The sequence below is a fragment of the Myotis daubentonii genome, chromosome 3 (genome assembly GCF_963259705.1).
Source record: "Myotis daubentonii chromosome 3, mMyoDau2.1, whole genome shotgun sequence".
NCBI lineage: Eukaryota > Metazoa > Chordata > Mammalia > Chiroptera > Vespertilionidae > Myotis > Myotis daubentonii.
This window is the reverse complement of record NC_081842.1, coordinates 189,745,643-189,759,552: the sequence shown is the minus strand read 5'-3', so window position 1 is coordinate 189,759,552 and position 13,910 is coordinate 189,745,643. Positions and strand designations below refer to the sequence as shown.

The window sequence follows — 13,910 nt, the reverse complement described above, 5'->3', positions numbered from 1 at the left end:
GGAGATTTGAACCTGAGATCCTAACAGGTACTGCTTCCATGTACCTTTCTGTTGAGCACCTCACCACTGAGTATGTGCAGTGAGCAAAGGTACACGTGCTCTGTGCACCACCCTTGCATGCAAGCCAGCTCCTTGAAAGACAGACTATAACCAAGAATTAGAAAAACTGGCCATGCCGGGCTTTGATACATGGCAGGTTTATCCCCAACATGGTGCTTCCTAAAGGATTTTCAGGAGTGCTTTTTAACTTACCTCCCGGGTCTCTCCTTCCATGTGGCATGTGACCATTCAACATGCAAAGCGCAAACTTGATAAGTGGCTGCACCAGGGCCAGAATTCAGTTCAGCCCCAGATCAGGGCTGTTTCTGACTCCCAACTCAAGCAGTGCCCCTCAGCCATGCTGAGCCCAGGAGGACAGAAAAGGACAGCTCACTACCGTTTATTACTTGTTACTTAATTTACTTATTCCAAGCCCTTCATGTGGATGATCACATTTACTCATCAAAACAACTGTGTAGTAGATACTATTATTATCAACCTCGTTTTGCAAATGAAGAGTCTGAGCTACAAAGAGATGAAGTCACTTGCCCAGGGTCACCCCGCGTAAGTGGTAGAAATAACAGTAGCAGCAGTAGAATGGGGATTTCACACCCTCGCCTTCCAGCATCAGTGTCTACACTATTCTCCACGCTATGTCGGCAGTTCCTTGGCGCTATTACCTCAGCTACTGGGCCAAAGTAGGGCCTTAGACCAGCGATTTTCAACCTGTGCTGCAAGAATTTTTAAAGTATGCAATACCTGACTTAAGGGGCACTGACCTCTTTTCCTTTACATTGTCAAAAAAAAAAATGACAACAGCCAACACAGCAATAGCCATCTGGTGTGAGTCAAAATTATACCTGGTTTTTGTCAGATCTTCAAAAAAATATATTTTTGGTGTGTTGCTGGGGTTCTTGTCCCAGCATCAAGAAGGGTTCAGGAATCTGGAAAAGGCGCTGTGCGTAGATGATATAGGAATCCAGAGACTAATAAAGAATCCTGAGACGAGATATAATTTTGAAAGGCACTGGGGGGCAGAGGACCTTCAGCTAATGGAACTGAAGACTCCCTCCTGGTCCTGGACCCTTGCTTTTATTAACACAATGTGTCCTAAGGCAAGGTGGAGATAATACACTTCAAAGGGTAAGGTTTCAAAGGGTACAGAAGCATTGTCAGTTTGGGGAATAGCCTACGGCTGTTCAGGTGTTTGGCCAGTAGGAGGCAATAACAGGTAGATTAAGATGCCCTTTAACTGTCTGGCAGCCACAATCAGTTTCCTATTCAGGTTTGGGGAAATGCCTTTAGCCATTCCCAACAGGTGACTACATGTGTGACTCAACCCTGTTGATTCCCCAAGTCTCATCAACCTTTTGATGAAACTCTTGAAATTATGACATACTGGAATTGGTTCCTGGCAGTGTGTCACAGGACTTTAATAATTAGTTTATATGTGTTGTGAGATGAAAAAGGTTGAAAATCGCTGCCTTGACCAAAGCAATGAGACTGCAGTGAGCACTGGAGGCCACCAGAGGGCGAAGAGCTACTGGGCCAGCTGTGTACCTTTCCTGTTTCCTTTATCCTTGGGGCTATGCTCCCTTTCTCTGCAGCAGGAGTTGGGTGGTAGGGACCACAGTGGCCAGCCCTCAGAATCTTCTTACGGATCAGAGCTTGCTGGAGAGCTCCAAGGAGCCCCTCTGATCTCAGCAATAAACATATTGGTGAGGCCCACTTCAGAGCTAAGTCTGAGCCTGCTGCCCAGCCAGCCCCCCTGATGCCCACTGCCCCCCGACTGCAAGATTAGGGTGGGGAAGGTCACCCCACCATCAACCCCAAATTCTGAGTCTCCGGAGGTGCTGCTGTTCTGGGACCAGTTGATTCTGGGACTGGCCTTGCTTACCCTTGCCCTCCCAGCCCTGCCTCAGCCTCAGCCTCGGACTCAGCCTCAGCCTCGGACTCAGCCTCAGCGGGCCTTGGCGTCCCACACACGCACACCGACTCCTGCAGCCATCACCCACATTGTGACTGTTGCGGCTACTGGACAGGCCCTCTGCACAGTCGTTACCTCAGCACTCTTAACTGTCCTGTGAGACTGGTGTTATTATTTGCCTTTTACTGCTGGCCGTTACCATGCAAAGAGGTAAAGTCATTTGCCCAAGGTGACAGCCATTGAGAGGTTGCCAAGAGGGCAGGCACCCAGGTCTGCCTCCCTCCGGTCTGCTTCCCACTGAGGCATACCCCTTCTTCTACCACACTCCCCGGCTGCCCTTGACCTCCCTCAGGGCCAGTTACCACAGCCCACCCCACCCCACCCTACCCCAGCACGGGCCTGAGCTGACGTCACTGTGGGTGAATGGCACCCCTCACAGCGCCGCTCCCACGAGGCTGAAGAGACAACTTCCTCTTCCAGACAATGGCAATAAAGACACGTGAGGACACTTCCCACCCTTCCCTGCCCGAGTGACGCTCACAGGCGGAGGCCTCCTGGGAACAGTCCCCGGGTTCCGTGTGAGAGCGAGTGCATGCGCTGTGACTGGTGTGTCTTTGTAAGTCAGGGTCACTGCCCGCGGTTGTGTGACTGTCTGATTGTGTCCATGAGGCGTGGTGTACATATGTGTGAGTCCTTGCATGTGTGTGCTTGTGCGATCATGTGTCTGTGTCTGGTATGTGACTGTGTGCCTTCGTGTATCTGTGTGTTCATAAGCTACACACAGGAGACAAGTATGCTGCCCAAGGGAGCATGATGACTCCTCACTGAAACCCAGGCTTCCTCCTCCCCTCTGCTCCTATTCGCCATTCCGACCTCCCAGGGGCCCAGGTTCCTGAGACACTTGCTGGGATCGAGCTGGGTTTCTAGGCGCTGTCAGGGTTAGGCCCTGCGAGTGAGAACCGTACAGATGCGTTCTCCTTTTCCACCACATCCCTGCCTTGCTTCTGTCCCTGCCACTGTAGCCCTTTGAGCTGGATCCTGATCTATCTACAACGGCTCCTAACCCCCAGGCAGCTCCTACTCTGTCCACCCAAACTCCTCGGCCAGGCCAGCAGCTGGTCCATTGTGAGCTGCCGGCCTGTGGGTGAGCATGTGCCCTGCAGGCCCCAAAGGCCAGAATAATACACGAGGCACTGAAAGAACACAGACTGCAGTCAGAAGAACCCAGCAGCGGTTCTCAACCTGTGGGTCGCGATCCCTTTGGCGGTCGAACGACCCTTTCACAGGGGTCGCCTAAGACCATCCTGCATATCAGATATTTACATTACGATTCATAACAGTAGCAACATTACAGTTATGAAGTAGCAACGAAAATAATTTTATGGTTGGGTCACAACATGAGGAACTGTATTTAAAGGGCCAGAAGGTTGAGAACCATTGACCTAGAATTTCATCTGGGCAAGACATTGCCCTCTGGAGCCTCCGCTTCCTCATTTGTAGGTGGGATGAGATGCCTTATGTCAAAGTGCTGATGAGACCCTCCATGAGGGGGTCAGCGGTCAGCCAGACCACAGCCAGGGCCCCGCACTGCTTAGGCCCGAAGGACTGGTCTTCCGGCTCTGTCTGCTTCCCTCCTTTTCTCCCACCTGCCACCTGCTGCCCTGTTGCTAAGACCAGCTGATTCTCTTGCACACCATCCTTCCAATCGCCTCCTCCCAGTGCACTGTCAGGGGCAGAGCACCCCCTCCCCCTGGGCAGCAGCCATACCCACACAGTCACTCTCCACACCACGTGGGTGGTGCTCTTTCTAAATCACAGCCCTTCTCCCCATCTCCCTGCCCTGAAAGTCCCATGGCTTCCTGCTGCCCCTGGTTAGGGGCAAACACGTGAGCCTGGCATGCAAAGCTCCTCTCTGTCACTCACCACAGCACCTCTCGGCACACTCTCTTCTTCAGCCCGCCCAGCCTCCCTTCCTCTGTGCTTCCTGCGGCCAGGCCTTGGCCCTACAGGCCCGTCTCTGTGGATCCAGATCTTCCCATCATTTGAGGCCCAGTTCAAACGCTACCCCCGCCTCATCTATCAAGCGTTCTTGAAACTGGTTGCAGAGGGACCCTCTCTCCTGGCTCCCAGCAAACTCCCCATGGAGCCCCATGGACTCTGCCCATGGTCTACCCTCCTCCCTCTAGAGCCGTGGTTGGCAAACCACAGCTCGAGAGCCACATGCAGCTCCTTGGCCCCTTCAGTGTGGCTCTTCCACAAAATACCACGTGCGGGCGCGCATGTACAGTGCGATTGAAACTTCGTGGCCCATGCACAGAAGTCAGTATTTTGTGGAAGAGCCACACTGAAGGGGTCAAAGAGCCTCATGTGGCTCGGGAGCCGCGGTTTGCCGACCACTGCTCTAGAGCAGTGGTTCTCAACCTTGGCTGCACATTAGAATCACGGGAATCTTTTTAAAATCCTGAGTTCTCAAAAGATCCCCAGGTGATTCTAATGTGCAGCCAAGGTTGAGAACCACTGCTCTCTATGGGCTCTGGGGCACGTGGCGGGAGCTCAGCTGTGTCTCTTTCCTTCCCTGCCAGCCTCCAGGTGTGGGAGGTTGTCTCTGGCCAATGCCCAGAGCAGGATGGGGTGGGGAGGTGGGGAGCAGATGGCGAATGGAGCTCCCCACAGCTTCGTCCCGGCCAGGCCACGTGAGATGACACTGCCCAGCAAACAACGGGACACACCCTCGGTCCACTCCCCAACGGTCCTGGGAGCGTCAGGGGGAAGAGCCCGCTCACCCCAGGGCCCCGGGAGGTGGGGGAGCCCTGCACCCCAGCCGGGCCCATGCCAGAGGCTTCCGATTCTAACTCAGCCGCTTGCTTTCTGCGTGACATCGGCACCCTACGCAGAGGCCGGGTTCCCTCCTGTGTCGTGGGCATCACTGACCAGTGCTACTCCTCTCCTCTTCCCCTTCCCTAACGCTGGGAGCTGGGCCCTGGAGACCGTGCCGGGGGTGTGGGCTGAGGGGAAGCTTTTCTGTGACGTTTGTGAGAACTCGCTTCTGTTCTGGATTCACAGCTTTGAGACCTCAGCCGCCACCAAGCGCCCCAGGCAATGAGTCTGAAAGTTGTGCCTCCCCCTCGGCGAAGGCAGTCCCATGCTGGTGTCCACGTTTACCCTCCTGCTGGCTGGGTGCCCTGGTGCAGTGTTCCCCCAACGCGACTGTGTAGGGGCCCCTCCGTGTGCGCCCTGGGGAAACCATGGTTTCCTAGCCTTTCTCTGGGCCTCAGTGAGGAAGGTTTTCTGGACAATCTGAAGTCCACACTGAGGTGTTATTGCTCCATTTTTCAGATGCAGAAACTGAAGCTTGGAAAGGTCACACAGCTGTTCATTGATGAAGCTGGACTCGAACCCAGGGCTGCCTGGCTCCAAAAGTATCTCCCCCCCCGCCCCCCCCCCCACGTCTCAGCTCTTCTTCCTGGCTGAGGATGAGCAGGGGCCTGATCATGAAGGGCCATGGAATCCTGGTTTCTCCTGAAGGTTCTGGCAGCAGGATGGGGAGGCAGGTGGCAGGGGTAGCACAGCCAGAAGGCTATGGAGGAGTAAGAGTTTGCCAGAAGAGGTGGCCTTGGATGTGGGAAGCCCAAATGACACAGACCCACCTGCTACCAATAGGGAATGAAGATGGGTGGGGGAGTGCTGGGGACCAATGCCTCAGAGTTCAGGTGTGGGCAGAGGGGGAGGGTTGGGAGAGAGGGGTGGTGGGAGGGGGAAGGGGAAAGGGGCAGGAAGCCTGGGGTACTGGAGGACCCCAAGTCTAGTGCCTAGCAGCTTCATTGCAGAGGAGGAGGGAGAGGGCCTGAATTCACACCTGGGCACAGGCCAGGCCGGGGTTTAGGGAGCAAGGGAAGGGGAGTTGTTCCCATCTCCGCGGTGGATGTCAGGGCCAGGGGTGGGTAGGGCGGGCCCCAAAGGGCTGAGGCCCAGGTGCTACTTCCTCTTTCCCACGCTGTGGATTCCCGTGGCACCCACTCCACCCCTGCCTTGCTCCAAGGTCAGCCCTGGCCAGGCACTGGGGAAGAAAAGGCTTCCGGCACCAAAGCCCCTGCCTGTATCCCCAACCTGCCGCCTTGGAGAGGCAAGATGGACAAATCAAGCCAGCCAGGAACAGGCTCCTTCAGCCCCACCCTTCATGCAAAACCCAGTCCCAACTCTGCTCGAGCCCCCACTTAGCCCCAGATCCAACCCTCACCATACACTCAACCCAACCACACTGCCCACTTCATCTGCACACTCAGCTCAGCCTCAACCCGACCACGGACCTAGCCTAAACCCAAAGCTCCATGTTAATTATTATCCCCACGGCCACCCAATCCTGACCACCTCCCTGATTCCAAACCTGACCCTGACACTTCGCCACCCCAACCTCCGCTTCATTCCAAACCTGACCCTAGCCCACACCTGGACTTGAATCCTAACTTGAACTCCTATCACCCATTGCTACGACATCTTCCCTAACCTGTAACCTCAGGCTGATCTAACCCAGCTTTCACCTGCTCAACCCCACCCCACCCCACCCCCAGCCCCAGCAGCACCCTCAGCTGCACTCCTGGTCTGTGCCTGGTGCTTACCTCCGTCCCAATGGAAATAAATGCTACCTGTAGGCGTATCTCTAGCCTCACCTTCAACCTAAATTCCATCCACAACCCTGATGGTCTCTGCCTCCGGCTCCCCCAGGGCTCACTCCCACCAGCTCTCAGCTAGCACCAGCCACCACATGGGTGGACTGGATGTGTAGACCTCAGTGTAAACACACACACATTCATCAGCATGCACATGTACAGCTAGCTTAGTGTCCATACACACACCTCAGAACACACACACACACACACACACACACACACACCAGAACGGGGAGGAAGGCCAGTCTAGCTCTGAGAGGGACCTAGGAAGGCAGTTAGAACAGGTGTTTCCTACCCCTTTGTAGTTCCCTTCTGATCAGGATATGCCCCCTCCAATTCCTCCTTCAATATTGACTCTCCACACCCAGGGATTTCCGCCCCCCCAGCCCCCGCTCAGGGCCCCTTTCTGGCTTCTGGACAGGTTTGTTTGTAGATTAGAGCCATGGAGCTCCCAGGACCTCCCTTCCTCCCTGTCCTGGGGCCCTGCTCCCAATAGAACACAATGAACACACACTATGCTAGTCCTCATGGGGGTCAGAGTCTACAGGGGCAGACACACATAGCCAGGTACTCTCACTCAGCAAGATCCCCTGTAGGGTAATGTACTTGGTCCTATGGGGACAAAGAGAGGTAGTTTGGCTGAGGACGCAGTGGGGATTATTTGACCTGGGCGTTATAGTTTGAGTAGGAGTTCACCTGGGAACAAGAAAGGAAAAATCTTCCAGGCAGATGGAACAGTGTGTTCCACAGCAGGGAAGCATGCTCAGGAAAGGCCAGGCTGGGGAGGTTAGGCTGGGCTAGTTGGGGGAGGTGGAGCAGAATGGGAGGGCAACATGGGGGATGGTCAGCAGGTAGAAACAGCAGGACAGGGGAGGAGGTTGGGGAATCAGGGGGAAAGGGAATTGGGAGGGAGAGGGAAGGAGCTCATCCTATAGAATAAAGAAGTAATATGCAAATTGACCCTCATTCTGTCATGCCCTCACAAGATGGCTGCATCCACAGTGGAGGCGGGGGTTCCTGTAACGAGCTATCAGCAGGGACCTGAGGCTGCACCCCTCCATGGGGCTTGGCGGGGGCCCTGAGGCTGTGCTCCCCACCTGGTGGGGCTTGATGGGAGACCTCAGGCCACGCTCTCCGCCCAGAGGGGCTTGACAGGGGACCTGAGGCTGCAACCCCCACCCAGCGGGGCTTGACAGAGGCCCTGAGGCTGCGCCCCCTACCTGGTGGGGCTTGACAGGGGACCTGAGGCTGCACCCCCCACCCAGTGGGGCTTGACGGGGGACCTGAGGCTGCGCCCCCTACCTGGTGGGGCTAGACGGGGTTGGGGCAAGCTGGGTCTGGATTTTGTCCAATGGGAGTGGGGCCAGCCGGGTCTGGGTCTCACGCAATTTCGAGGTGCATGTGGGTGGGTGGGGACTTGACTCTGGGTCCCATGGCGTGCCCCAGACTCTGACAGGAGGAAGATTTCCATATACATTTTACTAATTTTCTTTCATCTCAGACACTTCTATTATAGAGAAAGGGCAAATAGCAATATTAAAATATTTCCTTTAATTAATTCCCTTTTAATGTGCACGAATTTCGTGCACTGGGCCACTAGTTTAAAGATAATCTGAGGCTGAAGGACAGGCAGGACAGTGGGATCAGCACAAATGAGGACAGGCTGTGGCTCAGATGGGCAGGTCACTAGAGAGGCCAATGGGGACCAGAAGTGGATGCTGCTATTGACAAAAATAACCCCATGAGGCAGGTATTATTATTAGTCCCCACAGAGGACACAAAGGGACCCTGAGGCTCAGAGAGGGGAACCGTTTTCCCAGGTTCACACACATTGAAGCTGGGCAGTAGGTAAGGCTTGATCCAGGCCTGTGGGCTGGCAGAGCTGAGTCCTTCCTCCAAGTCATAGTGGCCACACCTGGTACCTGCCTTGCTCCACAGCCTCATCTCTCAGTATGTGAAGCCCCCTCCAAACTCCCTTCCCCCCACTCCCCAGGCTGAATGACTCCATTTCCCTGAATATTCCAGGCCCAGTTCACCTCAGCTGTCATAAATGTAGCATCTTCTGTAAGAAATGCCTTTACTCCCCACCCCTTCTCTAAGAAAGTGTTCACCCATTCTCCAGAACTGGGCACTGGCATACCCTTCTTTGGGAAACCTTCCTGAACTGCTCTACACCTGGACTGGGGGAGGTGCCCCCTCATTCCCCACCCGACCCCTCTCCTACTTCCCTGATCACCCAGCATTGCCACTGTCGGGGACCCCTCAAGGCCCGGGCTGGGCCTACAGACCCGGCCCAGCATAGGGCCCGGCCCAGAGCAGTTGCCAGTGAGGGTATGTGGTTGGTGAATGAATGCGGGACCCAGCTGGCTGTGGGGCAAAAATGAGTGCCCAGGAAGGGAACTGATCTCTTATCTGCCAGGGCTGTCTTGAGCCTTAGTTGACTAGGCCTTAATTTACAGGTGAGCAGATGAGACTGCCAAAAGTTCCTGGGTTACTCAGTAACCCTGCCTTCTTTAAAAGCCCCACTGTTTCCCTTTGACATCCAGAACCAGCCACTCCTCTCTCTGGCACTGCAGCCATGAACACCTTCCCGCTCGCCGCACTGTGCCTCCTGGGAACCTGGGCTGCCCTGGCAGGGGGAGTCACTGTGCAGGTAAGTCCTGTCCCTACCCTGGTCCAGCCGGCTCTCTAACCCCAGTGCACAGGGCCTGGGCCCTGAGAGAGCAGCCCCTCTTTGGAGCTGGATTTGTTACCGGAACGGGGACCAGGCAGGGAGCACGTCTGCCTCAGGCCAGCCTGCAGTGTGTGGGTTCTTGACTTTGTGCGGGAAAGATTTCATAACGCGAGACCAGGTGATTCTGAGAATATGTTTATTTAAGCTGGGGACAGTGAAACAAGGAAGGGCTTAGGGTAGAAGAAGCAACAGGAGACTAGGTGGGTGGCTTTGGCTCCCTAGAAACGTTATAGGAAAGAAGTGGGCCAAGGTGGGGCTGCTGTCCGCTCCCTGGAGAGTCAGAGGAAAGGGGACCCCGGAGGTAGGTTCAGGGGGCGAGCCCAGGACGAGCTGCCGCTGCCCATTGCTCCCCTGGTTGCAAGTCTTGTGGGGACCCTTAGAGTTTAGGAGACACATCCCTGCGGGGGGTGCGGGGGGTGCCCAGGGGAGGGAAAAGCTGGGACCTTTGTTTGAGGGCTTTAAAGGCTGGGAGTTTAGAAGAGTCTTAGGGGAGGATCTCAATAGACTATTCATCAGCTTTTCCAGGTGTATCCACTTAGGGTCTCGGTCTCCACTGATTGGTCAGCGCCAGGCAGGGGGTCATTAGTCATTGCAGCTGGTCCTGGAGTCACCAGCACTAGTTTTGCTGCTTTTCTGGGCCTAGAGCTGAAATACAACGGAGGCCTAGATGTTATCTCTGGGGGGAAAGGTCAGGGAAAGGTCAGGCATGACCAGTGACAGGCCAGAGGAGGGAAGAGCCCCCTGGGGGGCCAGGTCTGGTGCCAGTTTTGCCCACTGCTAGGGCCCCCTGGTGACCGTCTGTATCTGGCTGTGAATTGCTCGACTCATTTGTTCAGTTATATCAGTTCCCAATTCCACTTGCCAAGGAATTCTCCTGGCTTCTTACTATCCTGCCTCAGATTCAATCCCAGACCTTACTTCTCAGTCCTGTACTCAGCCTGAGCACCGGCCTGCGTCTCAGGACTCACATGGTCACCCTGAGGATGAATGCCAACGGCAAGCAGTCTGGCACCCCGCAGGGGCCCTCTCTGTCACAGCCAGGCTTCGGGAGGCCTTTTATTGCTTCTCAAACATCAGCCAGGCTGCAGGCTGGAGCTGGGGGCCCGGGGAGCAGCCCACGTGGCAGTCAGGCGGGGGTGAAAAGAGCCTGGGCTTGGCCACGTGGAACCTGGCCCCGGTCCCAGCTCGGTACCTCTCCGTAAAAACCAGCACAGTGGCTCCCACGTATCGGGCACCTGTTGTGCCCCTGACACATCACATCCATTCTCTCCGCTCCTCATAACAGGCAGGACCTACGGGCCTGTCCTTGGCCACAGAACAAAACCAGGGTCCCAGCCCACGGTCTGGCTCTAAGGCCCGAGCTCTGACTACCTCATGTTGCCCTGAGAGGAGGGTCTGGTTCCCATGGGCCACGAACACTGCCTGAGCCGCTGGGGCTGGAGAGGGGCCAGTCCCCGAGGAAACAGGAGCAGGCTGCAGCTTGGCCTCATGCTCTGGACCTGTCTCTCTCAGGATGGAAAGTTCTCCTTTTCTCTGGAGTCAGTGAAGAAGCTCAAGGGCCTCCGGGAGCTCCGGGGGCCCAGCACTGACAGCGGAGTGCAGTTTGATGGGCCTGTGGCTCCCGAACTCTGTAGCTCTACTGAGTTTCCTGCAGAACTCAAGCCTGTCTGCAAGGAGCCCAACGCCGAAGAGATCCTGGGGAGGCTGGGTGAGTAGCCTCCTGTCTGATGGGGGGGCTTAGGAATTCCCTGATTGGTGGCACTTGAAGGAGAGAAGTGCTCTGATTGGTGGGATTCAGAGGCGGGGCTCTGCTCTGATTGGTGAGACGAGGGGGCTCTGCTCTGATTGGCTGGTTTGAGCGGTACCTGTCCTGGTTTGAGGCAGAAAGCCCAACTAGTCATAGGGTACAGGCCTGGGTTTCTCCTGGGAGCTGGGTGGCAGATGTCCTAGCTCTGGCTCAAAGGAGGGCGGGGGCTTTGGGGAAGAGAAGCTGGTGCTCATGGGCCTCATCTCTCCTGTCCAGAGGTCATCGCCGAGGACCCGAGCACATGTGAGCTCTGTGCCTACGCTGCCTGTGCTGGATGCTAGGACAGCAGGAGCTCGCTGTCCCTCCCCCGCAGAATGCTCCCACTCCTGGCATCTTTATCGACCCTGCCCCCAATGGAGGACCAAGGAGAGAGCAGCCTGGGGAGACCCAGCCCCTGACCCCATCAGAGCTGCCAGCTGCTGGCTGCTTCTCCAACCTGCCTCTAATAAACCAGATTCCAGAGTACTCCTGGCGTTGATTTCATTCATTCCGCATCTCTCAGTCTACGCATCACCCAGCTTCATGAATGCCTACCTGCCCTCGGAAGTTGAGGGCCTTGAGTGCTAAGTGCAAGGGCCCCACTCTCCCTGAACCGAGGGACCTGACTCTCCAGACCACCGAAGTCACTAAGCCACATGTGCGCACAGGGTACAGGGGTCTATGGCACTGGCCCCGAGCTCTGGAGTATTCAAGGTGCCTCAGGATCTGACCCCCTCTGACCACTTCAGCGTTGCTTCCTGCCCCACCCCCACTCCCCTGCCCACACCCCAAGTCACAGCTCTCAGCATTTCCTCTGCCCCTCTCACCTCTGCATGGCTCCTCTCCCCACACCCTTGCCCAGGTCCCACTCAGGCCCCACCTTTCCACTCCCAGGGCCTCTCACTCGGGAGCCTTTACCCCCCCCTCCCAGGAGGGGTCTTCATGCTCCCACTCTGTCCTTGGGGCTCCCTAGGCACCTTGGTCACCCACACCCCTTGCACAGCTCTGGCCACCCTGAGGTGTAATGGCTTCTGTGCCTGGGGAAGTCTCTCTGCTCCCCACAGGGTGTGAGGCCCATCCCATGGATGGTTGCATGAGAATGTAACAGGGCAGGGAAAAGCACGAGCCACAGGGCTCCGGTCCCAGGTCTTCCACACGCTGTGCGATGTTAGGAAAGTAGCTTTCCCTCTCTGTGTCTTAGTCTCCTCCTCTGTAAAACCGGATAGTGATAGCACCTGCCTCCCAGGCCAGGGGCAGCGCTGCATGCAAATGCGTGTGTATGATGTATGTAAAGTTCAGGCTATATGCAAACATAACTCCATAAACGGTAGACACAAACCAACCAAAGAAAGGGGAACCAGGGTCAAGCTGAGCATGGTTCAGGCAGGGGTGAGGAGGTGAGGCGCAGAAGGAGGTCGAGGGGAGGAGGAAAGAGGAGGCAACCTTCTTGGGTCCTTCTTGGGGAGAAGGGTGGAGGGGGACTGGGTGACCCAAGCAGGGTTCCCCGGGCTGCAGAACTCAGAGAATGATGTCCTAGAAGTCCGGGAAGGCTTTGTGAAGGGGAGGGGAGGCAGGCATTTGCATCAGCCCTTGGGATTTGCATTGGGACGGATGGAATTTCAAAGCCTGTGGGGATCTGGGGGGGCAGAGGGCATTCCAGAAGGTGGGGTTGGTGCACACACACACAGAAGCAGGAAGGGCCAAGGCACTGGAACAGCTCATCTGGGTGAAACCAGGGGTCCTGATTTCTGTTGACTACCCCAACACTCTTCAGTTTCTTCATAGCCTGCCCTGTAAGCTTTAGTGAGTCCTTCCCCTACTAGTCATTAACCCCCTGAGGCCGCCAGAAACAATGGCACAGCCTTCACTGAAGGTCACAAGGTATGGGTCTCTGTTAAGCCAGCGGTTCTCAACCTGTGGGTCGCGACCCCTTTGGGGGTCGAACGACCCTTTCACAGGGATCGCCTAAGACCATGGGAAAACACATATATAATTACATATTGTTTTTGTGATTAATCACTATGCTTTAATTATGTTCAATTTGTAACAATGAAAATACATCCTGCATATCAGATATTTACATGATGATTCATAACAGTAGCAAAATTACAGTTCTGAAGTAGCAACGAAAATAATTTATGGTTGGGGGTCACCACAACATGAGGCACTGTATTAAAGGGTCATGGCATTAGGAAGGTTGAGAACCACTGTGTTAAGCTAGAGATAGTATCTTGACCTGAGTTTCAGCTCCTGTGCCCTAAGGCAGGATGACCCCCTGGCCACTTTCCTACGAAACTGGACAGAGGGATGCCAAAGTAGACCACAGGGTGTGTCTGTACAGCCCTGAACCCGGAATCCATGGTGTTTTGTGATTCGCCCTATATAATCTGTAACCTACACATCATCGGGGGGTTTGGGCTTCTGCGCACTAGCTTTCCATCCTCCGGGGTGGCACCATTCACAATAAAATAGCCAATATTTCTCCACTGCAGTTGTTGGTGGTCAGTGTTTGGCTCTGCTGGCGCTGGGTGGGCGAACTCTCTCTCTGCAATAAGGTGGACAGGCTGGCCCGGGAGGCACATGGGCTGAGTTTGAGCCCGAGCGTGTCACTTACAAGCCGCGCACCCCTCTCTGAGCCTTGGTTTCCTCAACCGCAAATGGGGAGAGCAGACCCTGCCTCCCAGGTTGCAGGGGCATTTGATGGGCCCTGCGGTGGCGTAGGATCATTTAATGCTCCCACTGGAGCCGGCGCTCTGG

The 13,910-nt window shown here is 55.5% G+C and overlaps 1 protein-coding gene across 1 annotated transcript; it reads left to right on the top strand.

The window, feature by feature from the left end:
* The first annotated feature begins 9,147 nt into the window (after positions 1-9,147).
* Positions 9,148-11,639, top strand: GUCA2A (guanylate cyclase activator 2A). The gene is made up of 3 exons (XM_059686104.1): positions 9,148-9,286; positions 10,880-11,075; positions 11,391-11,639. The coding sequence occupies exons 1-3, from the start codon at positions 9,212-9,214 to the stop codon at positions 11,453-11,455; spliced, it is 336 nt and encodes a 111-aa protein (XP_059542087.1). The 5' UTR covers positions 9,148-9,211; the 3' UTR covers positions 11,456-11,639.
* The last annotated feature ends 2,271 nt before the right edge of the window (positions 11,640-13,910 follow it).